The sequence below is a fragment of the Micropterus salmoides genome, unplaced genomic scaffold (genome assembly GCF_014851395.1).
Source record: "Micropterus salmoides isolate LMB-PRFRI ecotype aquatic unplaced genomic scaffold, ASM1485139v1 Ms_hic_scaffold_4193, whole genome shotgun sequence".
Lineage (NCBI taxonomy): Eukaryota > Metazoa > Chordata > Actinopteri > Centrarchiformes > Centrarchidae > Micropterus > Micropterus salmoides.
In genome coordinates this window covers 29,847-55,067 of record NW_024043588.1, presented here as the reverse complement: position 1 = coordinate 55,067, position 25,221 = coordinate 29,847, and the positions used below count along the sequence as shown (strand labels likewise).

The 25,221-nt window shown below is 38.9% G+C and overlaps 2 protein-coding genes across 5 annotated transcripts; both read right to left on the bottom strand.

The window, feature by feature from the left end:
- Positions 1 to 916: 916 nt before the first annotated feature.
- LOC119887484 (NADPH--cytochrome P450 reductase-like) lies at positions 917 to 13,461 on the bottom strand (the record flags this gene model as incomplete). Of its 3 annotated transcripts, none has more annotated exon segments than XM_038698276.1 (7): positions 917 to 1,006; positions 3,127 to 3,251; positions 4,463 to 4,615; positions 5,166 to 5,294; positions 6,061 to 6,109; positions 10,328 to 10,514; positions 13,263 to 13,461. In XM_038698276.1, coding segments are annotated over 6 exon segments (716 nt in total), but the record flags the coding sequence as incomplete, so codon positions are not given.
- Positions 13,462 to 16,132: 2,671 nt separating this feature from the next.
- LOC119887485 (PE-PGRS family protein PE_PGRS16-like) lies at positions 16,133 to 24,716 on the bottom strand. 2 transcript variants are annotated; one of them, XM_038698277.1, is made up of 17 exons: positions 24,561 to 24,716; positions 23,820 to 23,844; positions 23,637 to 23,670; positions 23,450 to 23,528; positions 23,170 to 23,227; positions 22,476 to 22,612; positions 22,210 to 22,381; positions 20,546 to 20,580; positions 19,966 to 19,998; positions 18,721 to 18,829; positions 18,441 to 18,530; positions 18,155 to 18,220; positions 17,958 to 18,019; positions 17,772 to 17,864; positions 17,515 to 17,579; positions 16,596 to 16,664; positions 16,133 to 16,278 (listed from the first exon to the last, which is right to left on the bottom strand). In XM_038698277.1, the coding sequence occupies exons 1-17, from the start codon at positions 24,568 to 24,570 to the stop codon at positions 16,165 to 16,167; spliced, it is 1,251 nt and encodes a 416-aa protein (XP_038554205.1). In that variant the 5' UTR covers positions 24,571 to 24,716; the 3' UTR covers positions 16,133 to 16,164. The 2 variants fall into 2 exon arrangements, with proteins under 2 accessions (XP_038554205.1, XP_038554206.1); XM_038698278.1 differs by lacking the exon at positions 18,441 to 18,530.
- Positions 24,717 to 25,221: the final 505 nt, after the last annotated feature.

Sequence of the window (25,221 nt, the reverse complement as noted above, 5' to 3'; positions counted from 1 at the left end):
TTCACATACAGATGTAAGGTGATGTTTACCATAAACCAGGTCCTGATTGAGCATTATATAACAAGTCTTAGTCAAGATATGGATGTTTGAAGTAAAGAGAAAACAAAAAAGATTTTGGCTCGAGGATCTTTCACTGCCTGTCTTTCTACTAAAGGAATTGCAGCCGACCTGAAAATATGGCCATCTTCGCTCACTGAAAAATAGGCATGTGAAAAAACTACCTTCATGTGAGACAATGTGTTACTTAAAAGGCGGGGTCAGCGATTCTAATCCAGTACGTCTTTTTGTCAAATTCAGCGAACATCTCCTCACAGTCCGCTAGCTGTCTGTTCTGTGTGTGCGCTGAAAAAGAAAACAGTGTGTGTACACTGCCCTGGCTCTCTAATGGGAAACAAAGTAGTACAGTGGACCACTATTCCAACCCTGTTCCAGTCACGATTTGTGTGTCACGTAACATTAAATGACTTACCCACAGACATTCAGCTTACTTTCTAGTTTACCAAGACATGCTTGATTTGATGTGTTAGCTATAGAAGGAGGAGAGTTGTGAGTATCGCTGTCTGGAGTTGGTTTGCTGGCTCTGGGACTGTCTCACCGTCTCTGCATGTTAGCTTCGCAGCTGCAACTTTAGCGACAGTTTGCCGATACACAACTTAGCTAACGTTAGTTACATTACTTGCCGTGTCTTTGCTCACTCTATATCATGGTATTGAATAACTCCAGAATCGCATACCCCACCTTTAAATCGAACGCATGTGTTCTGAAGTAAAAGGTGAATGTGTTTGTGAGTTCGCTGTATAATGTTACCTATAAGATGGTAAAGAGTGAGAGTGCGAGGAAAGATTGTTGAGGGTGAAGACAAGACAATTTAAGAATCATGGGGACAAAAACAAAGTAATTGAAAGCAATAATGAACCTTGATTCATCTCCTAAGGCTTCAACTCCAAAGTGCTCACAGACGGCCGGCCAGAACTGCTCTCTCCATGAAACAAAGTCCTCTTCCAGACTGAAACACAAAACCAGGCCAGTCAGCTGAGAAAGACAGTTGAATTCACCCTTGTGCAACAAATTAGACTTCTTATTTACAATGACAACCATGTACATTCTACAAATATAAGTAGGCTTGGGCGCTATCGAGGTGTGCCACACAGCATTTATGTTTCTCTTTTAATGGATTTGTACTCGTATCCCAATGAGTAGCTTACTCTCACATCTATTTCTCTCTTCACTGCCTTTTTTGCTACTACCATTACTTGTTGTTCTTCTTTGTATATTCAATCTAGTGACTGCATCCATGTAAGGGGACCCACAGTGTATGTAGACAGAAATGGCTCATTCAAAAGTAATACATTTTTGTGTGCTTGTTTTTTTACGAGTAATATATCTTGACATTTGTTTGTGAATACTTGTTAGACTGTTCTAATATCATATTGCCAACCACGCAATTACACATACAGTGAGGAAAATAAGTATTTGAACACCCTGCTATTTTGCAAGTTCTCCCACTTAGAAATCATGGAGGGGTCTGAAATTGTCATCGTAATTGCATGTCCACTGTGAGAGACATAATCTAAAAAAATAATCCAAAATCACAATGTATGATTATTTAACTATTTATTTGTATGATACAGCTGCAAATAAGTATTTGAACACTTGTCTATCAGCTAGAATTCTGACTCAAAGACCTGTTAGTCTGCCTTCAAAATGTCCACCTCCACTCCATTTATTATCCTAAATTAGATGCACCTGTTTGAGGTCGTTAGCTGCATAAAGACACCTGTCCACCCCATACAATCAGTAAGAATCCAACTACTAACATGACCAAGACCAAAGAGCTGTCCAAAGACACTAGAGACAAAATTGTACACCTCCACAAGGCTGGAAAGGGCTACGGGGAAATTGCCAAGCAGCTTGGTGAAAAAAGGTCCACTGTTGGAGCAATCATTAGAAAATGGAAGAAGCTAAACATGACTGTCAATCTCCCTCAGACGGGGCTCCATGCAAGATCTCACCTCGTGGGGTCTCAATGATCCTAAGAAAGGTGAGAAATCAGACCAGAACTACACGGGAGGAGCTGGTCAATGACCTGAAAAGAGCTGGGACCACCGTTTCCAAGGTTACTGTTGGTAATACACTAAAACGTCGTGGTTTGAAATGATGCATGGCACGGAAGGTTCCCCTGCTTAAACCAGCAAATGTCAAGGCCCGTCTTCAGTTTGCCAATGACCATTTGGATGATCCAGAGGAGTCATGGGAGAAAGTCATGTGGTCAGATGAGACCAAAACAGAACTTTTTGGTCATAATTCCACTAACCGTGTTTGGAGGAAGAAGAATGATGAGTACCATCCCAAGAACACCATCCCTACTGTGAAGCATGGGGGTGGTAGCATCATGCTTTGGGGGTGTTTTGTGCACACGGGACAGGGCGACTGCACTGTATTAAGGAGAGGATGACGGGGCCATGTATTGCGAGATTTTGGGGAACAACCTCCTTCCCTCAGTTAGAGCATTGAAGATGGGTCGAGGCTGGGTCTTCCAACATGACAATGACCCGAAGCACACAGCCAGGATAACCAAGGAGTGGCTCTGTAAGAAGCATATCAAGGTTCTGGCGTGGCCTAGCCAGTCTCCAGACCTAAACCCAATAGAGAATCTTTGGAGGGAGCTCAAACTCCGTGTTTCTCAGCGACAGCCCAGAAACCTGACTGATCTAGAGAAGATCTGTGTGGAGGGTGGGCCAAAATCCCTCCTGCAGTGTGCAAACCTGGTGAAAAACTACAGGAAACGTTTGACCTCTGTTGCAAACAAAGGCTACTGTACCAATATTAACATTGATTTTCTCAGGTGTTCAAATACTTATTTGCAGCTGTATCATACAAATAAATAGTTAAAAAAATCATACATTGTGATTTCTGGATATATTTTTTTTTAGATTATGTCTCTCACAGTGGACATGCACCTACGATGACAATTTCAGACCCCTCCATGATTTCTAAGTGGGAGAACTTGCAAAATAGCAGGGTGTTCAAATACTTATTTTCCTCACTGTAACAAAGTTATTTGTGCTGCACTGAACACTTCAATATCCAAAGAAATGTTAAGTCAAAGGCTAAAAGGTCACTTACTTGCCATCATCATCTCCTAAACCAAGGTCAAAGATGCGCTTGGCCCCAAGTTCTTCCAGCCTTTTATCAACATATTTTCCCATTGCATTGTAGTGTTCATAGGTCTTGTTGCCCAAAGCAAATACCTGGAGACAGAACAGAGTTAGCAGCCTTGGCTCAATCCTGAACCAAACAAACAAAAGCTGGAAATAAGAGTACTTATGATTTTCAATTATTAAAAGTTGCCATTATTAATCTAAAATTAATTAACTAGTGCAGATATTTGACTACTTTTCAGTTTAAGGGTGAACATATCATCAAGTTGTTGTCATCAGGCAATTTATTCTTCTAAAATATAAAATGAAAACAACAGGCCAAACTGATGTCTTATAAGAGGCCCTGCAAACCTCTCAGTGACTGTCATGTATGGAGCTGCTCTAATACAGACCAGAGAGACAATAGATAATACGGGAGGAAGGATGTGACTGTGCCCAAGAATTTAACTAGATTTCCTACAACACAGTTCTTCACTGAAATGAGGCCAGAGGCGCTGCATCCCAACAATGACACACACGCAAACACAAAGCCCTTTCATTAATGATGCACACAAAAGACAGACATGCAACCTGACGTAGCGTGAGGCAGAAATAGTGAACAAAATCTGCAACATTACCTCTAAAAAATATCAAATGGAAATCATTTGCATTCTTTAAAAACGGAATCACCTTTCATTATAGTGCAGGGGGTAGGCAGCGAGCAAAACAGAAGCTATACAGTAAATGTGTACATTGAAAAACACAAGCTGCTAAGTCCATTAACCAATTGAACATTAATCTGCAAATTTTGATAAAAATTACTTAAACTATTAATAGTTTAAGCAAAAATGCTAAATGTTTGATAGTTCCAGAATCTCTTATGTGATAATTAATTGCTTTTCTTGGTCTTAAATTACAATAAATTGGATATTTTGGGGTTTGGGTCAGACAAAACAACAATATCATTGGACGCTAGGATATTGTGATGGGCATTTTTCACTGTCTTATGATGTTGTATCAACCAAACGATTAACTGAGAAATAACTGAGTGTAACTGATAATCAAAATTATTTTTGGCTGCATGAAACAAAGCTCGCACACACGCAGAACAGCAAATGTAACACAATCTCTGGTCACTGACATCATGCACACTATGCATTTTGCTTTCCCTTTAGTGCTTTGTGTTTTTCTTACTAAATGGGCAACGCACTTCCTATGAAATTACTTTTTATGACAAGTTATCCTATTCTCAGCATGCCTTACAAGCCTGAAAGAATTTGAAAAGACTTCGTGTATACTTAAACTTGAGCGTAAAGACTCACAGTGTAGTTTAGCCCGGAGAGGTCTTCGTCATCATTTTCCTGCAGCCAGTCATAGAAGTCCTGGGCATTATCTGTTGGGTCTCCTTCACCGTAGGTGGCCATGCAAAATATGGCAAGGGAGTTTTTAATATCAGACAGACGGGATAGTTCCCCCTGGAAAATGGAGACATCAGAATCGGAGACAGTGAGCACTGAAGGACTCATCATTTTAAGGAAGTTTGTCTTGAATATCAGACCGGCTCCCTCAAGAGCTTGCAAGTTATTACATACTACTAACAAATCAAAAGTATATTATCTATTCTACTACTTGTTCTCACCGCAGTGTTGCGACACATTCTTGGATAAAGCCTGAGGTCATAATATTGTGCAATTTGTATTACTGTTTGAAATATGTGTCGATATGAGCGTGTGCTGTCCTTGGGTCTTCCATGGACATGTTTTATTTTAGAGCAGTGAATTTATAATTAGCAGATATCATATTACCCTGGCAGTTATTTGGCTCATTTAGAATCTGTATTATATTATCAAACTCACAAAAGTCTGGATGAGGCAGAAGTTTCAGATTGTCATCATTGAGGTGTGACTTCTTCAGCACTGCAGTGATGCTTTTTTTACACGACCACAAATCATTTACTGGCAGCTATAATGAGTAACGTCCAAAAGAATTCTGTGGTTTGTATGTTGTTCCCCTGATGCCTATTACCATGTCATACTCCTCTGGATCCGCAGCCATTCCTTTCATGCCATAGCGCTGAGCATCTTTGGACAGTCTGTTGGCAAATTCCTCTGCTGTGCCCGTCTGGGAGCCGTAGAACACAATGATGTTCTTGCCCTGGTTACAAATTATGGAAAGACATTTATACGGTGCATTTAAAAACTAAAATAAAAAGCTAACCCATTTCTCATTTCTACGGGCTACTTTATGAAACATAGGCAATGGTCAAGTACAGATGCTGTAGATATTTTGAAAGATTTTGAAATTTTTATCCTTGCCTACAATGTTGCCATGATAATTCGTAACAAAGAAAAAGACAAATTTAAATAGCACTAGGGGCCAAAAGTTATTTTCTGCCACCATCATGGTATCTGAACTATTTGCAACAAAACCACATGATTCAAAACCAAGTCTTTTTGTCAAGGCTGGCTTGAAAACAGTCAGTCAAAACAGTGTTTCTAAATCTAGAACATCTAGCATATTGTCAAGCAGGGAGGCCATTGTAGTCATCATCCACAGAGCAGAAGAAGAGGAGGAAAACAACATAGCATTTTAATTAATGTTTTTTTTTCTGCCTACAGGTCATAAATCAAAATATCTGCTGAAACGAACTTAAGCATTTTAACTTGCGCATCAAACAGGTTTTTACTAAGGGGGGAAACAACTTCAAGGTCAATCAACATGCGGTGAAGGGACACAAAAACTGTCTCATGGTGATGGCTCACAGTCTTCTTTTAAAACCCTGAGTCATGTTTTGGAACAAGAGCAACAAAAAGTGCTCCTGGAGAATTTATCGACAATATGTTGGCGAAATGAAACTGCTGACCTGTAACACAAATGAAATGTGGAAATGCTGACTGAAAACAATAAAAATATCACTCACTGTTTTCTTCATTTTCTCGATGAAACTTGTCTCTCTCGTGGTGGGTGCTCTGGAAAAAACAAAACAGATTTGATTTGTTAGTAAGACATTTGACTCAATGATCTAACTCGATCACAAGCAGAAGGCTCCAAATCTGTGTTCTGACTTCGCTGTTGGGCGTTGACCCTTTCGTTGATGTCCAGATCACAGATTATACCTCTGACCAAACAACAGGTAGGGAACAGTGGAGCATTTAAAGCTCAGATTGAGGCCAGGAAGATCAATAAAAAAGGATTCACGCCACAAGCGTTCTTTTATTTAGAGAGCAAAAGGTGACGGAATAACTAATGAACCAGGAGAAGGTAATGCTATGTTATTAAAAGGTCCCATGGGGTTATGTGGTTCAAACAAGCTCAACAATACACTAGAACTGGTCGATAAAACAAAATCATTTACAGACTTCCTTTGACTTCCAAATTAATGATTCATACTTAAACATACTAAAAACTAAGAAAAATGAATTATTTAGTTTGAGTTTTACGTGTGTGAGTTTTGTCTGATGTATTGCATAAACATCAATTTTGATTATTTTATGCGTAAAAGCGTAAACGTTTTCATTAAGGTGCCACATTGTGATAAATAATAATATCTGAAAAATACTGTATTAGCTTAATTTTATAGATTTCAGCCATATCATTTAGTCCGAATGAACAGATTTTTAAATAATCAGCATCTAAATAAACATATTGCAACCAACACTTAGGCAATGTGGGAAAACCGTCTATTCCAAGTTATTCTTACAACATCCAGGAGAAGCAGAGCGGTGACTAAGCAGCCACACAAGCGCTAGTCATGCAGACCGTAATCACAAGCACTTACTAAGCATAAGCATGCAATAGGCCCCTCGTGGTAATTCAATGGTAATTTGATTCAGGTTTATCCAGGAAGTAATTAATGGATGGGAACAGATCAAAATAACACGTGCAAACAGGGTTTGAAGAAAAAAATAAATAAAAAGGCACGGGCAGTAAAATCTATTATCAAGCAAAATTAAAGGCAACGCCGCTTCCCTTAGCATCAAAAGGTCTGAGGGAACAGCTGCAATTCTGTCTGCACTGAAAAAGGAACAAAACGGCTGCACATAACTACAAGCAGAAACAGTATGCCAGATGAATATATTTTCAGACAAGGACTGTAGGATAGCCACAAAAGCTTAGAGAAATACAGACAATACATGCTTTTGCTATATTTCACCTTGGATGTATTTAAGAGCATCTGATTTCATTTTGTCTCTCACACAAACAATTTCCAACCTACAGAACCCATCCACAGCACGGCGGTGTGCAGGCATGTGGGACTGATGCCCGACGTGGCATAACAACGGGCCCCCGTGGTTTATACAGACTGCTAACTCTGAAGCAAAGTGTAAAAGCCTTATTGAAATTTGAAACAAGCCTTTGCCCCCGAGCTGAAGCATTCCTGACAGCTTTGGCAGGATCTGTCTGAAATGTTATCAGCCGAGACACTCACCGGCCCCGCTGCCACTCAACAGGAAGGATCTTCTGTGCATCATTCGAAAAGAGCTGGGAGTTAAAAATCTATGCAGTATCTGAAAACTGTGACCGACAAAAGGCTTAAAATTATCTTGAGCGTGTGTAAAATTAAACATGTAGTAAATACAGCAAAAGATATGTTTTGATTAATAACCCCATCTTTGTAACTCCAAGTACAAACTATTATTTAATAATATTCTGATAGGTTACTTAGAGTCAAACTGGCACAGTTAGCAGATAATTAACAACACGCAAATGGCTCATAATCTTGGACATCATTTCCTTTCTCATGCACACTGGCGTTTAGTCACTGAAGTATTTACAGTGCAAGTGCATGTGTATATACTGTCAAAATCAACTTTCCATTCATGAATCCATCCAGGAACTAAACCTTTTCTAATGCTGAATCGGTTCAGTCTTCAGCTCTGCAACACAGGCTCTGTCAAACGTGGAGGTGATCATGATACACCTCACACCTGTTTTTTTGTTTTGCAACCTGGCTTTTAATTTAAAACACTCCCCCCCTAACAAATGCTACTCTACATTTGTTTACTGATTAAACAAGGCTGGACATATGTGCAGACAATGATGGCAACATCATAAGTGACTGAACAGCATGTGAAGAGCTTGTGGAAAAAGTGTGGGGGGGCAGATGAACCAATAATTAAATTATGTTTGTAGTCGAATGCATTTTATGACCACCTCTTACATAACCTATTGGGAATGTTGTAGGCTTTGTGAAAACACTATCTTGACAGTTTATGCTAGAAACAAGTTAATGACTGTGTGCGCAGAGCTCACTTTGGAAACAAGCCACCACTGACTACTGACTTATCACTTACAAGGTGTCAAGCAAAACTTGGCTATCAAAATTAACAGCAGGATTTAACAATTATCTGTCATTAAAAGAAAACTCTTATTGTGCGTTAGACGGAGCAGTAAATCAAACACTTTACTGACCTCTCAGCAGCATCTCTCCTGTCCTCTGGCAGGGAGAAGACACAGCCCATGGCATGCAGCCCTGTAGCTCACCACTGCCACTAGCACTACTGGCTAGGCCACGCCGGGAACCGCCACGCTCAAAATCAAAAGCAGGACTCCACAACCACAGGATGGAAAAACGAATGCAGTCCAGAAAGGCAGCAGGACATTCGCAGGTTTGGAAGAGCCGCCTGCCTTCACCTCAGAGGCTCCAACACGATCTGAACTCTGCCTCTGAAACCAGCAGCGTCTGGTCTCCACACACAGAAAACTCCACCACACACACACACACACACACCCTACAAGCCTTGTCAGTGTCTGGCAACTGCTGAGGACACAATGGTGGGAAACTGACTTTCCCATAAAACGTAGCTGAGCTGCAGACCCACACTTTTGACTCACAAACACACACTGAAACACTCTCGGGCTGAAAATGCCTTCCTCCTTATCCCCGCCCCTTTTCCTCTCCGGTCTGAAAGGTGTTGGGAACGAAAAAGTCCATAAGATCCATTCTGAGAATTTGGCTGGTTATCAGAGAGACTCCTCGGTGGGGAGAGCTGTGAATGGTAGTTTCTTTTTTTCTTTTTTTCCCTGAAGGATCCCCCGCCCCCATCTCACTGGAGGAGAGAGGGGAATGTCATTGCTATGGTAACCTCATTTATCATAAAAGGATTTCATTTGTGACATGGCCCTACTCCAATGGCAGAGCAGCTCAGCCCACACATGCACACACCAAACTGAAAAGAAAAACAGGGGAGTGGGGAAAAGAAGAATGAAAAAAAAAAGTAAGTAACTCAGGGCAAAGAAAGGGTTGCTTGTCTTTTGCCTCAACTTTCCACCTTTGGAGAGGACTCACAAAAGGAGCTTGGCTCGCCCTCCTCGTTTGCTCTCCAGGGAACTTTCAAAATGGGTTCAGGGCCAAAAACAAAAGCACAGGAAAGACATGGAAGACTACGCCCCCTTCATAACAGTTAGGTAATCACTGCTCCCTTTAAGGGGAGGGGAGACTAGCTTGTGCTGCTCCATATTCCCTTTCCTGTATTCCCTCCCTCCACAGATACACAATCCTCCCAAAGCAAATCATGCTCTACGGGGGTCTTTCCCCCTTTCTAGCAGACCTCCTGTTTTCACACAAATGGCCCCCACTCAGTCTCCATTCTCACAACCAGGCAAGACCTCGGCCACACAGCTCCTGCTGGCCCGTGGCTTTACTCTGGTGACCAAAGAAATTGTGATGTGGTTGGGGAGGGACTTAGAAATGTGACCAATGGATGGAGAGTCCATTGAAATCAAGCCAAGCCCCCATTACTCCACTGATAAGTGATGAAAGGAGAGAACAGGACAGGGAGAGAGGACACAAAGGTTGTTTCTAGTGGAACATTTACAAGCTCTAAGCCGTGCACTCTCACATACTTGCCTCAGGGCACATTAGTGACAACTTGACGACCCACTGTACTCGTTTCTGTCTAATTTCTTATCATGTAATAAGACACAGGCAGATTATTGGATCACCTATACTGATCTACAAGTAAATATACTCTAATGAAGACTCTGATTAAATAAATAGCCTCTTACTACACCAAGATAAAATGAATAAATGACAAAACATGACCACACACACAGCTTGTTTCTTTATTCCGCAGCAGCCTTCATTATTTTAATATATTTAGATATAGTCAGATCTACACTGGAACCTGCTTATCCTCCAAACTATGTTTTAATTTAAACCCAGGTACACCATGACAGATACTCACGGTGTGTCGAGCTTCTTGAATTCAGGGATGGGCTCCGGCTTCTTGCGGGACACGAACCAATAAATGACAAGGCCGACAATCAGGGAGAAAAGGAAGAGGTCCAGGTTGCTGAACAGAGACTCCTCTTCATCCGCCATGGGCTCGGTGCGGGTGGGGGTCTCAGCATCCATGTCTGTGATAGTTGACACTACATGCAGACAAAATAAAACACAGCTTTAGACCAGTCTACTAGTCAATCATTTTTTCCCCCCATTTATCGAGTGGAGCAAATATTTGCCACTTCCAGCTCATATGATTGTATAATAAATCCATTTGGGTTTTTGGACCGTTGATTAGACTAAATAAACAGTTTGAAGACATTAGTTTTGACTCTGGGGATGTTATTTTTTCACTATTATACAGAAAAAAACTTTCCAATAGATTTATTTATAAGTTAATCATTATCTTTATAATGGTTATATAAACGACACAGATTAGGATAATATGTGCCATCAAATGCCTTTCTTGTACCGAATATTGTTTGTTTTTCTCAACTTGTGATGAATGTGTTTAAGATAAGTTGCAAGGACAGCAAGCTGTAATTTAAAATCTGCATTTATTAAAATAATAATAAATCTATTAAGCCTCTGGTTAAAATTCCAGCTGAACAAAACTGGTTAACCTGCTGCACAGAACTATGACTGCTAACGTGAGTGTGAGCAGTATTCTTCCTGCCATATCATACAATGGCAGCTTTTATGCAAGCATTATTGGACATTTGGTTCTAGTCTATTCTCTAACATTGTAACCCGCTGCATTCGATCCATGAAGTTTATCTTGTCGTGTACCAACAACAGCGGCTCTTTTCACACTGAGCACGAAAGGACTTCATGTTCTGAGCGCTCAAGTTTCAGTTTGGTTCAAGGAGTGAAAACAATGAGACTTGTTTTGTTTTTTTTAAATCTGAAGTGGACTCAACTAGAGAAGAGTTTGAATGACACAGCCATGTACACACTAGACTGCTGACTCACTGATATGTTAAATCACACCACTTCAACTTATATGTACAGAGGTACCAGTGTACCAAACACTTGCTGGTGATTCACAAATAGAACAATTAGATATTTTCCACAGAAAAGTGAACTGCAATGTGTGTGACCATCTTTTACTAAATGTCTGACATTATTTACTGGAGCATTTTCTATAATCAGTGATAGGTGATTAATAATCACCAGACAACAAGCATTTCAAACCAAGTCAGACACTAAAATTAACGTGACAGTAGCTTTGTCAATATGTTTACCTGGTCTGTCAAAATTGTTTAGTTTTATAATAGCATCCAATTGTGCCCTAAACCAAATATATCACCTGACCAATGCTGGATGTTTAAGGCTGATAGATGTTTAAGCGTTTTAAAAGTCTGATAACAATACATTAGCCAATAGTCTTTTTTTTTTTTAAACATAAACACTTAATGTGATAAGGATTTTGTTTTTTAAAGAATTGTGATAAGTGGAACATTTCATAAAATAAACTGTAAAATAAACTAAACATGCAAGTGGCATTTCTGTACAGATCAGATATATTCACAATGAGCTTACATTAGACAATATATCTGCCTGGCCAATTTATTGATTGCTCCGTATGGATGCTATATTTTCCAGTTTGTAAGGTACGCCTAGCTAAAACCCCATTTATATCAGTAAGGGTAGAATAAATATTACATTAGTTTTAGCTAGATGTACCTAATAAACTGCCAACTGACGTGAAGCTAAAAAGGTAATGGCCGCAAACTACATCACTTCTCAGTCTTCGGTCTGTTATGATATAGTATCCATACCTACTTTCCTTGGTGACCTCCCCGCAGGATTAATTAGCAGCCCAAACAGAAAACACAAGTGCCTCCTCTCTCCAGTTCACAGTGTGTTTTACATGGATATTAAAAGTTACAGACAAACCTAACAACATAGGCAACCTTTGATGTGATAACTACACATTTAATTACTAATTCTGTTTTTTCTTTGTTTATTTCTCACACACGTTTGCCCTGTCAAAGAAAATACATGAGGGAAAACAAGAGCTTACCTGATAGATCAAGTTCACTTCAAATTTAAAAGTTGTTCAAAATAACAGTCTGCTTGTTTTCACACTATCCCTAATACCTCTGACACAGTGGGTAAAGCCACAGAGTTGACAGACACACTATGTATCATTACACTGTAGGTTCAACTTCACGCCAACGCCTGGTTAACTCTTATCATAATCATGTGAGAGTTTGATTAGTTGCCAAGTTAAATACATTTCAATAGCTGTCCCACTAGGGTTTTAAATGATCAACGAACCAGACATACCCGAAGTTCACTGGAGTTCACCCTCACAATTCACCTCTTTCTGCTCAACTTGAACAGTTTTGCAACAGTCGAGATACTAGCACCGGTTTCAGACAGCGTGTGTGTGAAGCCCAACGTCATGAAACGTAGACACCAGTTTAACTAGTTTTGCTAATGAGATGTTTTAATGTTAAGAAATACCCCTTTAGATAAAACGAGGAAAATGACAAGGATAGCCAGCGGGAATGAACTTAGGGCCCTGGCTATTCCCTGGACCGTGACAACACTGAATAAAAACAATGTGCTGTTAAAAATACATATACACATGTTAATTAAGAAACTAAACAGTGTTGGGTGATATCTGATAGGTACAAAAGCTAATTAAATCTAATGTATTTTACACATGCTAAGAAACGACCTATAAGTTAGCCTCATTTTGCGTAACAGTGGAGTCAGCATTTCTCTTAAGCTAATGGTTCAAAGAAAAAGATGAACATGTCTTCTGTACTTTAGGTTTCAAGCTCCGGTGTTAATCTATCATCGCTGACGTGTAATTCCCCCAGACTGCCACAGACTACAGCGTGATGTAAAACCTTTTAAAAAGGTGAGTTAGGTCTTGTGCTTACCTTTGCCTCCACTCTTTTGTGCCAGGCTGACACTGTGCTCAACACGGAAGGAAACTTTACGCCATGTAGGATCAAACCAACTCGGTCCTGGCAGCGGGGGGGGAGAGGACTGTTGCACTTTCAACACCAAATAAATCTTGCATAGGGATATATTCTTTTTAAGAAGATACGGGTGTGTTTGTGATTTTAAATGGTTCAAAGAAATTAAGCGTGTTTATTTTTTCATTTTATTTCAATTTGGACCGGTGTACAAAGATAACCCACTACGATAAATAACTGTTGAGGTGCAGCAGGCAAAGGTTCATGGTTATGTAATACAATCAGCAGGACAAACTGTGTATCCATGACAGATTGAGAGGCAGAGGTGTTTATGTTGACATAACCTAGGACATATGTTTCACAGTGCAGTAAACCCTATGGTTGTTGTAAAGAAAAAGTAAAGCCATGTTATAAAAATACTTATAAAGTTCAGAACTAGAAACACCAAAATGTATTTGAAGTATCAAAAGTAATAGTAATCATTTGGAAGTATATTGACCCCTGTCAACTCAGGGGTAACTTGGTGCAGCTACTTAAGTAACAATTTTGAACTTTACTTATTATTATTGGTATCTTAACTGTGCGTGTGTGTGTGTGTGTGTGTGTGTGTGTGTGTGTGTGTGTGTGTGTGTGTACATATATTCATTGTAGATATTCCAATACTCATTTATGCAATTCAGATAAAGCACTTTGCCATATCAATAAATAACAATATACTGTACAGTATCTACTGGACATGCATTAACCATGTACATAATATTACCAGGCACTATCATTGTCTGTGTTAAGAGTATTTTACTACTTTTTAGTTTTAGTTCAATCTCTAGTTAAGAAGTTATCTGTTTTTGTACTATGACAAATAACTGTTGAGGTGCAGCAGGCAAAGGGTCATGGTTATGTAATGCAAGCAGCAGGACAAACTGTGTATCCATGACAGATTGAGAGGCAGACTCATCAAATATTAAGGGTGTTTATGTTGACATAATTAAGCACATATGTTTGACAGTGCAGTAACCCATGTGGTTGTTGTAAAGAAAAAGTAAAGCCATGTTAAAAAAATACTCTGTTATAAGAAAAAGGCTTGCATTCAGTCTTACTAAAGTTCAGAACAAGTAACACCAAAATGTACTCGAGGTATCAAAGGTAATGGTAATCATTTGGGAGTATATTGACCCTTGGCAACACAGGAGTAACTTAGTGGAGCTATTAAAATAATGTACCTAAGTACAATTTTGAACTTTATCTATTAGTATTTGTATCTTAACTGTGTGTGTGTGTATGTGTGTGTGTATGTGTGTGTGTGTGTGTGTGTGTGTGTGTACATATATTCATTGTAGATATTCCAATACTCACTTATGCAATTCCAATGAAGCACTTTGCCATATCAATAAATAACAATATACTGTACAGTATCTACTGGACATGCATTAACCATGTACATAATATTACCAGGCACTATCAATTTTATTAGTATTTTACAATTTTTTAGTTTTAATTCGATTTCTAGTTAAGAACTTATGTGTTTTTGTATTTCTATCTTCTTATGTACCTCTTTGTGAATCCTTATTATGTTTGCGGATTGTTTTTCTGCAATTTCCCACTGGGATTAATCAAGTACTCTATCTATTTGTGCGTCTGGCTTATACTTTATACCTCTCGTCCAATGTATTTCACAGGGAAATGTCCACTTTACAGTACTTTTTACTCCACTCCATTTAATTAACAGCTATAGTTACTTTTCAGATTGAAATTTAAAACTAATCACTATGAAATATGAAGCATTGTTATATAATGAACTATCTAGTGTAACATTAAAATTAGCTCCACCTTGAAATGACAACATTTAAGTACTGCTAACATGTTAATATATCAATAATAATGATGCAGTGATATGCAGTAATATACCACTGACAGGGGCAATTGTGCAGAATGACATTTCATAGTTTAAGTTTTATTGCTAATATTCCTGTATTAAATTAAACATTTGAAGGCAGGTACATTTATAGCACAGTGTTGTAGTTTTATCTACAACAAGTCTTATTTTAAATGCTCATCACAGATTTTGTATATAAAATCTTAATATGCAAAATAACTAGTTTCTATTGCTTTTAGGTAAACGTTGTGGAGTAAGAAATACAGCATTTTCCTTTGTAATGTAGTGAAGTAGTACAATAACAGAAAATTGATGTGCTTAAGTAATAACAAGTAATTTAAAATTATACTTAAATACATTACATGAGTGAATGAACCAAGCTACAACCCGGTCTTCTGTTAAGGCTGCAATGCTTTGCATTGTTAGCTAAACACAGGGAGAAGATAACTGATTAAAGTAAACATAATGACATAAAATGGGATGTGGTTTTTTAATCCCTGCAGGGAAACTCTGAATTTAGAGACCAAACTTGAAACAAATGAATAAAGGGCAGGGATAGAATCAGACAGATTCAGACACACCTATGCACAAGCACAAACTATGTAGAAATACTAAAAACAGCTTCACAGAGGATGGTGTGATGATATACTTTATTGGAGGGTGCTTTTGTTTATTTTCTTTTATTTTTCATTTTTATGTAATTTTACTAATTACATAATTATATAAATATAAGAACATGGAGGTATTGTGGATCATAATCTACCCTCAGTGGTGATCGATTATTACACATTATAACACAATTTTTATATTACTGTATCTACTGTACATATTTTGTAATAATTGCCATTAGACTTATAATAATTTTATAAGATAATAGCACGACAAATATTGTTAATGATGGCAATAATGATGATGAGTTTTAATTTGCAGTGGAACATGTAAGACACCATTTTGTAGAGATGTTGTTTTTTTTTCATTTATTAGTATATATCACATATTCTTTAGTTTCTGATTCCTGCTCTTCAGCTTCTGGCGGACCACGGCGACAGTAGTGAAGAAGTTTCCCATGAACAGAATAAGGAAGCAGAGACCACACATCAGGACCTGGCATCACGTGGAACAGAGAGAACAATATGTGAGGAAGCTTAATACAGTGTAGCTCTATACAGGTAGATTTCACAGAGAAAAACTATTGAAAATAGATACAAAAATACATTATAATGTAACAGTAGAATGTCAGTAATATATCTGATCAAATGTGAACACAGTGTTCTGGCCATACAAATAGTAAGCCCTCTAGTTGTACATTGTAAGAAAATAATGAGGTATTAGTGCCGTGTAGATGGAAGATGAATAGATACAGTACATTTGAAAAGCAGGAACGTGGCAATATGAAAATTGGTGACCTTGAAAGCACTGACCTGCCATTCTTTACAGTCTGGGAGCTGAGCCATTTTGAAGAGAGAGAGGCTATTGAAGAGCTGCCAGAACTACAAGACAAAACATGAGACTTAAGGGTTTTGTTTTGTTAAAAGTGAATGGATATAGTTTGCATCTGCACGAACACAAGACACACTAAAGGTTAAGATGTTTTCCAGATAAGTTTGCTTAACCAATACCACAATATAGAAATGCTCTGTCACAAGTAAAAATCATTGCACTTAAGTAAAAGTACAGAAGTATTCTCAGAAAATTATCCCTGGAGCTGATATATTATTATTATGTAATACATTATTAGATTGTTAATACTGATGTATTAACATGTCTACTACTCTGTATAGAATTTAGTCCAGTGCTTCCCGAATTAGGGTGTGGGCATCCTCCAAAGGGTCACAAGATAAATCTGATGGGTCGTGAGATGATAAATGGGGTAGGAAAGATGAAAAAACTCAATTCTGCTTCAAAAATCTGTATTTTGGGGAATATTCTTCCACTGAAATGTAATCCCAATTGGACACTGTTTTTTGTAAGCAGCCACACAACAAAAGAGCAGGGAACCACTGGTTTGATCTTGTGTTGTATTATATAAATGTATCATCATTGTTAATATAAAATCTTAATCTGAAGAGTCACTTTAGCTGTCAGATGAATATAATAGAGTAAGAAATATGAAGTTGTATAAAATGAAAAGTACCTCAAGACTGTACTTTAATTGTACTTACTCTCCACCACTTACCTAAATACGCAGACTAACATTACGTCTAGAATGACATCAGCGTTTTTTGTGTCATCCAGTCTAAACCATGACAAAGCATGATTTTTAAAGCAAACTAAGGAGTAGTTAGAGGAAATTTCTCAAGATCAGTTTCAATCCTTCTGTGTCACAGACTGTATACTCACATGACCAAAAAAGAGGAAGGGCAAAAGAAACGTCAGCCCTTTCCACATCCACGACTGAAATCCCTCTATAAATAGAAAGCAGATAAGAGTTTAAAGTGTTTGGCTTTTTTCTTACTCCCACTTATGCATCTGTCGTTACAGCAGTGACGACAAGCAGCCCCAGACATGGTTCTCAAAAGTGCTACTAAATATTTTTAATTATGAAATGCTCAGTGCGTCTGTATTCCATGTCCTTGGTGTGTTACAGTCTATCTCACCCACGGTCAGATCCATGTTGTGTCTTTCTCCCAGAGCTCGCAGTCTGTACAGACACCCGCTCTGATAATAGCACTGCAGACACTGAACAAAACCTGCGTGTTCCAGATGAAAGAAAAACTGATCACGCTTTGGTATGATTTAGAAACGTTTCAACCATGTACTTATCCCAAGTATTTTGACCTTACTTTGGTACAAGAAGTAAGCAAGGAACTGGTTCCTGAATGTCTTGTACAGGTTCCCATCTGGCCTTGGTTGTGAAACAGAGGAATTTTATTATTACAAAGAAACATTTTTTATGGATATGTCTTTCTCTAACAGTAACAAAAGGCGTTTCATTGTTTCTTAATTTGTTACTTATGATTTTTAATCTTCCTCTGCTCACCATGTCAGCATTACACCGGACAGAAAAGCTGAGACGTAGTGATGAGAAACCCACCAGCCTTTGATTCTGTGATGCAGGACACATTTCATTAGATATTTTCATTGGATATTGGATATTCATTGTATGTTAGTGACTTGCTTAAAGAAGAAGTTTCTTTTAATATTGTAAGTTCAGAGAGCTAAGAGTAGGTTTTATTTATGAAAAACATGGCTCATTTTTGGTTTGGTTGGAAAGTTTGAAGCTTTTTATACACAGTCTATGGTTTGAAGGGTGATATAGGGCTGACCTGGAGCCGTTGGCAATGAGGATGCTTTCCCTGATAGTTAATGTACAATAGTACCACACCAGCAGGAAATTGAAGATTGCATCAAGAAATCTAAAGTCAGGGACACATTAAGAAGAAGCGCTGGATTTAGACACCAGTACATGTAATGTTTATGAAGCTGTGATGTGCGATATGTTGATGCTTACCTGTAGCTCACAAAGAAATAGCAAATGTTAATCAAGTCCTTAGGATACATGTTACAATATAATTTAATTAACATGCCAAGAGACTAATTCAATACCTTGATGATACCAATTTGCTTGAAGAAGTCGCCGACTTCCTGAACGGTGGCATCTTCTCCCAGTCCCTGGACAAAAATGGTGTGTTGTCAGAGTTGTCCTGCTCACCATCTGAAGAAGAAAGATAGGAGACAAGACTTGATCACATGAATGAAAATATGAATCTATGAGAAACCGAGGAAAATTTACTCTTGGTGACTTATTGTAGAAGCATACCAATCTGGGAGTTTGGGGAATATCCATGTTCAGTTCATTACAATTTATGATCAAAACTTGAAACTTTATTTTTTGTTAAAGCAGGGTTGTGGCTCCTTTTTTAATCAAGTTCAATGCTTTAAGACATTAAGACCTCAACAAATACAATTTAAGACCACACAAAAAACTATTTCTTTGATAGAGAGGAGTTTCCTATAATAGGTTTATTACTTTGCATATTCCCGAATCAGGTAACAGAGCGACAAATACTACAATATGTCATCATTTAATTTAAGTGAATAGTGCCTGCTCGCTGTGTCTCTGGCAGTGACAAAACTGCTCAAAGTCAACTGTCCAGAAGTTGAGGGACTCTGAACTTTCAAGTCTGCTACATGCCAACAATGCAGGCATTATATAGCCCCACAAGTAGCCACTGAATACCGCTGTAACATTTTTAAAACTCGTGGTATTCAGCAGCTTTCACCCCACGGTGCCCGACGTGAACTTAACCACCTCCAGAACCTCCCTACAACCACTTTTCATTAAACTCGCATCTCCCCAACTGCCGATAACAAAATGACACAGCCAGATGTCAAGGTTTGTAGCTAACAAAATAAAAATTAATGGGAGGGGTCTCACATTGTCTAAAACTAACTTAAACATAATACACACTAATTAGATGTGTTACGATAGTCAATTTTCTCGCCAGCCTTAAACACACTATCTGCAAATTTAACACCCAAATCCAGTTTACGGTAAATTTAAGACAATTTATGACCTTATTTTCTTGATTTGATCTCAAGACTCTAAAGGAGCTGCAGGAACACTGTAAAGTTACACATTTCTAGATGATAGATTCCCAATAGATTGAAGTAAGGGCACATCAAAGTCATCCCAAATGGCCTGTGCCATCAAGCAATTTCAAAAAGTGGATAGACATTCTGATATTAGATTACAGTGACTGGATAGAGTAGGACTGATTGATCAGTACATGGTTATTTAATCATGTGATGAAAAAAAAAAAAAAAAAAGCAAAAAAAAAAAAGACTTACCTGGTTCATCCCTTGAGCCGTAGTCTCGAGAGCCTGTAAAACAGAGGAGAGGATGGAAAAGACGACTTGAGCAAGGGGACCTTAAACACTTTCACACAAATTATTATTAACTTTGTCCCTATCAATGCATAATGATAAAGAAAATTAAACAATGTCCATGTTTACAGCTCTCTGATGGGTGTTTCCATACCGTTGCACCGCATACCAACACCTTGCAACAAGAACAGAAGTGTTCTGTTTTTCTTGAGCTTACACCAGAAATGAAAACCACCAAAATGTCTCCAGAATTAGAAAGTTTTTCCCTTCTTCGTCCTGGGAACACCTCTGACATTACAATCAGCCCTCGTCTTCATGCAACAATACCATTATTTTACAACTCAGGCTCCATGTTCTTTACCATATCTGAAGTCATGTATGAGAAATCCTGCTAAGAATAATAGGTGGAGTCCCTTGGGATCTGGACATGAAAATGGTGGCATTCACTGTTTTTTTTTTTTTTTTTTATAAATCCCCTGTTTTCTTTTTGCTAACTCAAGTTCTTTCCTCCCCCACCGACACAGTTCTGATGCTCGTCACTTACCACCGTAATTTTTGTAGCCACCACGGTCACCACCTCTGCAGAGGAAAAATTGGAGATATGATGGCTTTTCCTTTGTCCCAACTGAGAGCTCAAAGCTCCCCTACATCCCCATCAGTATGCACTCCTGCCAGGGTGTGCGACTATGGTGGAAATGTCTCACACGAGGAATACGTTAGTCTTTGACATTAGAGATCAATGAACAGACGACTAGGCAGCTCTGACTGAACAATCAGGCAGACGAGGGAAGACAATGATTACATGTCACTGGGTCTCCATTTACAAAGAATTTGGTACTTTTTTCTTCTTTACATGGCCAGATTGAATACCAAGTGCTGGAAAACCAGCGGAATTTGTTTTAACATGATAAGCCAAATTGGTGTGAAGGGGTGTAGCAACGGATAAGCAATCCACTGAATGCATTTATGAGATCCTTTATCTGAGGTCCAAGTTTAAGTTCAATCACTCTGAACACCTGTAGTATAAAATGTAGATCCATGTTAACACAACACACATGTTCTCCATTGTCAATTATACAACACTTGAATGAAACCTGTTGAATGTGAAGCAGCTGAAGATGTGGCTCCAGGTCTAAGGACATCGTTTCAGTAGTTTCCATTGTTCAATTATGTGGTCCTCCGCGCACAAGAAACAAAATTGAGTTTCTGGCGACAAAACAAAAGTATGGCTGCTGGAGATAAACTTTTGATTTCTTTTAAATGGTTTATGGCTATATATAATATGTACAACAGACAGAAAAAACGTTGTACCGGTTGGCTCAACAATTTAAGTTCACCAACATGTGGAGCTTTAAGATCATACCAAAGCCGGTCTCGAGAAGAAAAAAAAACCCAAGGAGGGAAAGTAGTGGGTACCTTAACTCATCTCTTCAAAGACAGCGCTAACCTGGGGGGATGGGGGGCGGACGGACCATAGTTTGCATCTTAGTGTGGAGCACAGGTTTGTCCATGCTTAAAGTACTTATGATAGTTAGTACTGCATTATTCTCCTTAAAGAAACGTGTTAAGGTACGGCTCTTAATTTCACTAGATACTGTACAGCCTCTGAAAATGATACTATGCCCTTGCTGATGGAAAAATTGGCAACTGTTCTGTTGCAAAATATACTAAACCCGTCCCAAAGTCTGGGATAATATGGTTGTCCAACTAGGTCTCTGGTGCCTTTAAAGCTCCCATTTGTGCAGGCATGTTCAGTCTCCATTTCTTTTCTTTAAAGACCCCAAAAACAAGTACATCCTTAGAGGGTCAAACAACATTTACTTAACCACCACATGTGTGAGTACCCATCACTTGATCTTAACAGCAATGTGGATTTAAGACCAGTATGTCTTACGTAAAAACCTCAGGTGAATCAGGTTTTGGGGGGCAAGTTTCAGGCACCTGGAGCACAATGCAGAGGGGTAGTGAACATTACCAATGTGATCTGTGACAACTATAGATGAATCAGGTTTTGGAAAACAAAAGAAAAAAATAAAAAAAATAAACACACACATTACCAGAGTTTGGGGATCTGTAGCATAAAGCAGATGAAATTATCTATGTGGATGTTTTGTAGTTGATGAGTGATGTGTTGAGTTACAACGAATCACGTCTCATATTTTAAGGTGTATAGAGGTACCTTGGGGGCAGTGGCACTATGCAACTTACCCCATACCAGGAGGTCCACCTCTTCCGCCACGGTCGTATCCACCGCGGTCATAACCGCCACGATCATAACCACCACGGTCATAACCACCACGGCCTCGGCCTCTGTAGGCCCCTCCTTCTGAACGGTCTCCTTGGTCACGTCCGAACCGCCCACCCTGACCACCACTTTCACCTGGGCAAAGAAAGATCTCATGAGTAGATACACGACCTGACATTAAGACTAGAATGCAGATGTAGTCCATATTAAAAGATCCAGGTATTTGTACTTTCACTCCATCTTCCATAGCTGCCACCTCCTTGCCCTTGGCTACCATAGGAGCTTTGCTGCCCATAGCTGTCTGCTGCTTGCCCCTGGCCAGCATAGGAACTTGGCTGCCCATAAGACGTCGACTTATCGCCATACCTTGTGGGTTGTAGGAAAATCATTAGCACAACAGAGATGCCAAATATTTGAATCCTCTTTCAAATCAGGCAGGCAGGACAAAATTTTAAAAAGCGTATTAGTTTTCTAATCTAATGACATTCAAGTTATTGGTTTAAATTCTTTAATACTGTACTGCATTATATTAAAGCTGTGGTAGGCAATTTTAGAAGCATTTTGGTATTTGTTGAAATTCTCTTATTTCAATAAATCAAATGCTCGGACACAAAAAAAAATTATATCTCTCTCCATCCAGGTATCCGTAGCTGTCACAGGCATGTAATAAGTACAGCCAATCATTTCACTCCGTCCAAATGAAATAACTACCTAAGCAAACCCTGCCCCAGTACTTACTGCACATAATATGTTTTGATGGAGTGGTTTTGGAGGGAGGGGGTGTGTTTTCCAAAATCTAGATATCCCTTGTTAATTCTTTAACGTTGCCTACCTCAGATTTAAGGTTGAGAATCATGTTGCAGAAAAATCACAGAACCCAGAACAATTTAATGTCTCTGAAGAAATTGATATTGGCATCTTACCCAGATGAGTCCTGACCGTAACTTCCATAGCTCTGTGGCTGAGATTGGCCATAACCGTCTGTCAAGAAATTAGAGATGAGAACTTAAAAATAAATAAATAGTTTAATTATCTTCTGGTATATGCTGCAACACATCTTATCAAAATGTGATTAACTGTAGACCCCACAGCAAGGTCACATTTTAGAGGAGAATTTAACAAATTTAAGAGGCATCCATGCCATGTACAGTGGTTTGACCAATCCCTGTTGTTCCACAAATGTCTTGATATAAATAGACATACCTTGTGCTGCACCTTGCTGTCCATAGCCACTGTAACTCTGTCCCCCATAAGAGCCACTGCCATTTCCTTGACCATAACCCTGTCAACCAAAAGGGGGGCAAAACAGTTAGACAGCTTTTAATGAAAAAGCCAAAACTAAATAGCACAATACCTACAGCTAACAGATTTATAATAATGTGGGTCTTACCTGCCCGCCCGGCTGACCACTATATGATCCATAGCTGCAGACACATTGGAAAAGAAATTAGCTTTCCGGTTTTGGTGCACTCAAAACCAATTATCTAGCTCAGTTATATGTTAAACACGCTTTGAATAGGAATGTGCACAACGACTCAGCCACGAACAGGAAATTAAAGTAAGGCCTTGTTACCTTTGTGAGCCGCCGTATCCCGAATCTAAAACAGAAATAAATCAGTTTAACGTTGCTCGGGAAGAACTAACTTGCTAAACAGTGTGTTAAATAGCAAGGTGACTAAGCAGCTAATAGCTACTAGCCTGGAGGAAGCTTTCTTGAGAAGGAGAGCTAACTAACACGCAAACAGGCCCTCCTTCACCACGCCAGGAAAAATGGCGGTCAATTTGGTCTCGGCTTCGGCTAAATGTTGAAAGGGCACACAGGTTTACAAATGCGGTCCATTTTCGGTACAAGTAGCTTTACAATAAACTGTTAAAATGCCAATGTTGCCAACTCGTATTAAGACCATATATGTTCCGGTGGGGCAAAATGTGTGCGGTTGAGCAGGGAAACAGCATCGGTATAAACAAAGACACACTCATGCTCGCTATGGTAGCTAAAGTTAGCCGCGACAAGGCCCTGCTCAGTCTGCGACATTTATGACGTTACTACGCCAATTGTGGGTATGTATTTACATTAGCAGTGTGATCATAAAGTAACCTTATGAACACAACGTTTAATCAAATACCCGATAAAGATACTTTGGTTGCGCTGGTGAAATATGAGCTCTGTTCCAGGAATTAGACGAAGCCCTTCTTCTGGCCTCGCTTCTGGCCGCTAACTTAGCTTTCAATGCTATTTGACCCACTTTTCGATAGCCGCACAAAATCAATACATAGAAACTTCACAATCAATCAGAAAGACACGTTGACTTACCAGTGGCCATTTTGTGACGTTATATGTATAGTTTAAAAAACAATGAAGTATGTTTCTTCGGATTAGCTGATAAAAACCCTGGTTGACATCTACGCAGCACCACAGAGCTGAACACACTGCGGCACTTCCCTTAATGCAGCTTCTTCTTCTGCCTGCTGCAACGAGCTGCTCCCATTCAAGGATAACTTATTATGTCGCCACCTACTGGTTCAGAGCGCTAATGAGGAAATGATACTCTGACGGGGATTTAAATATCAGGGACATATAACCACACCAGAGGCATGTGTCTTATCCACTGTCCCATCGCCATCTTATAGCATTATAGCATAGAATATAAAACATAATATAGTATTAGTATAGTATAATGTAATAAATATTATAGAATTACAAATGCTTGTGTAAGAATATTGTACGCTTAGTGATATATATGAAGTGTGTGGTTTGATGATTTACACAGTGACTTGAGGGCTTGAGGTCAATGTTTGGTGGTTGTGTCTGTAGGCTACTTAGCCTACTTAAAATCTGTTCACACAAACACAACAACTCACCTCCTATGTGGGATAACAAGCTGTGTCACACAAGGTAAACCATTACATTTTGGGTTGAGACTTGTTTTTTGGTTGGGTTAAACCTAATAAATGTAAGTCAATACAATGTAATT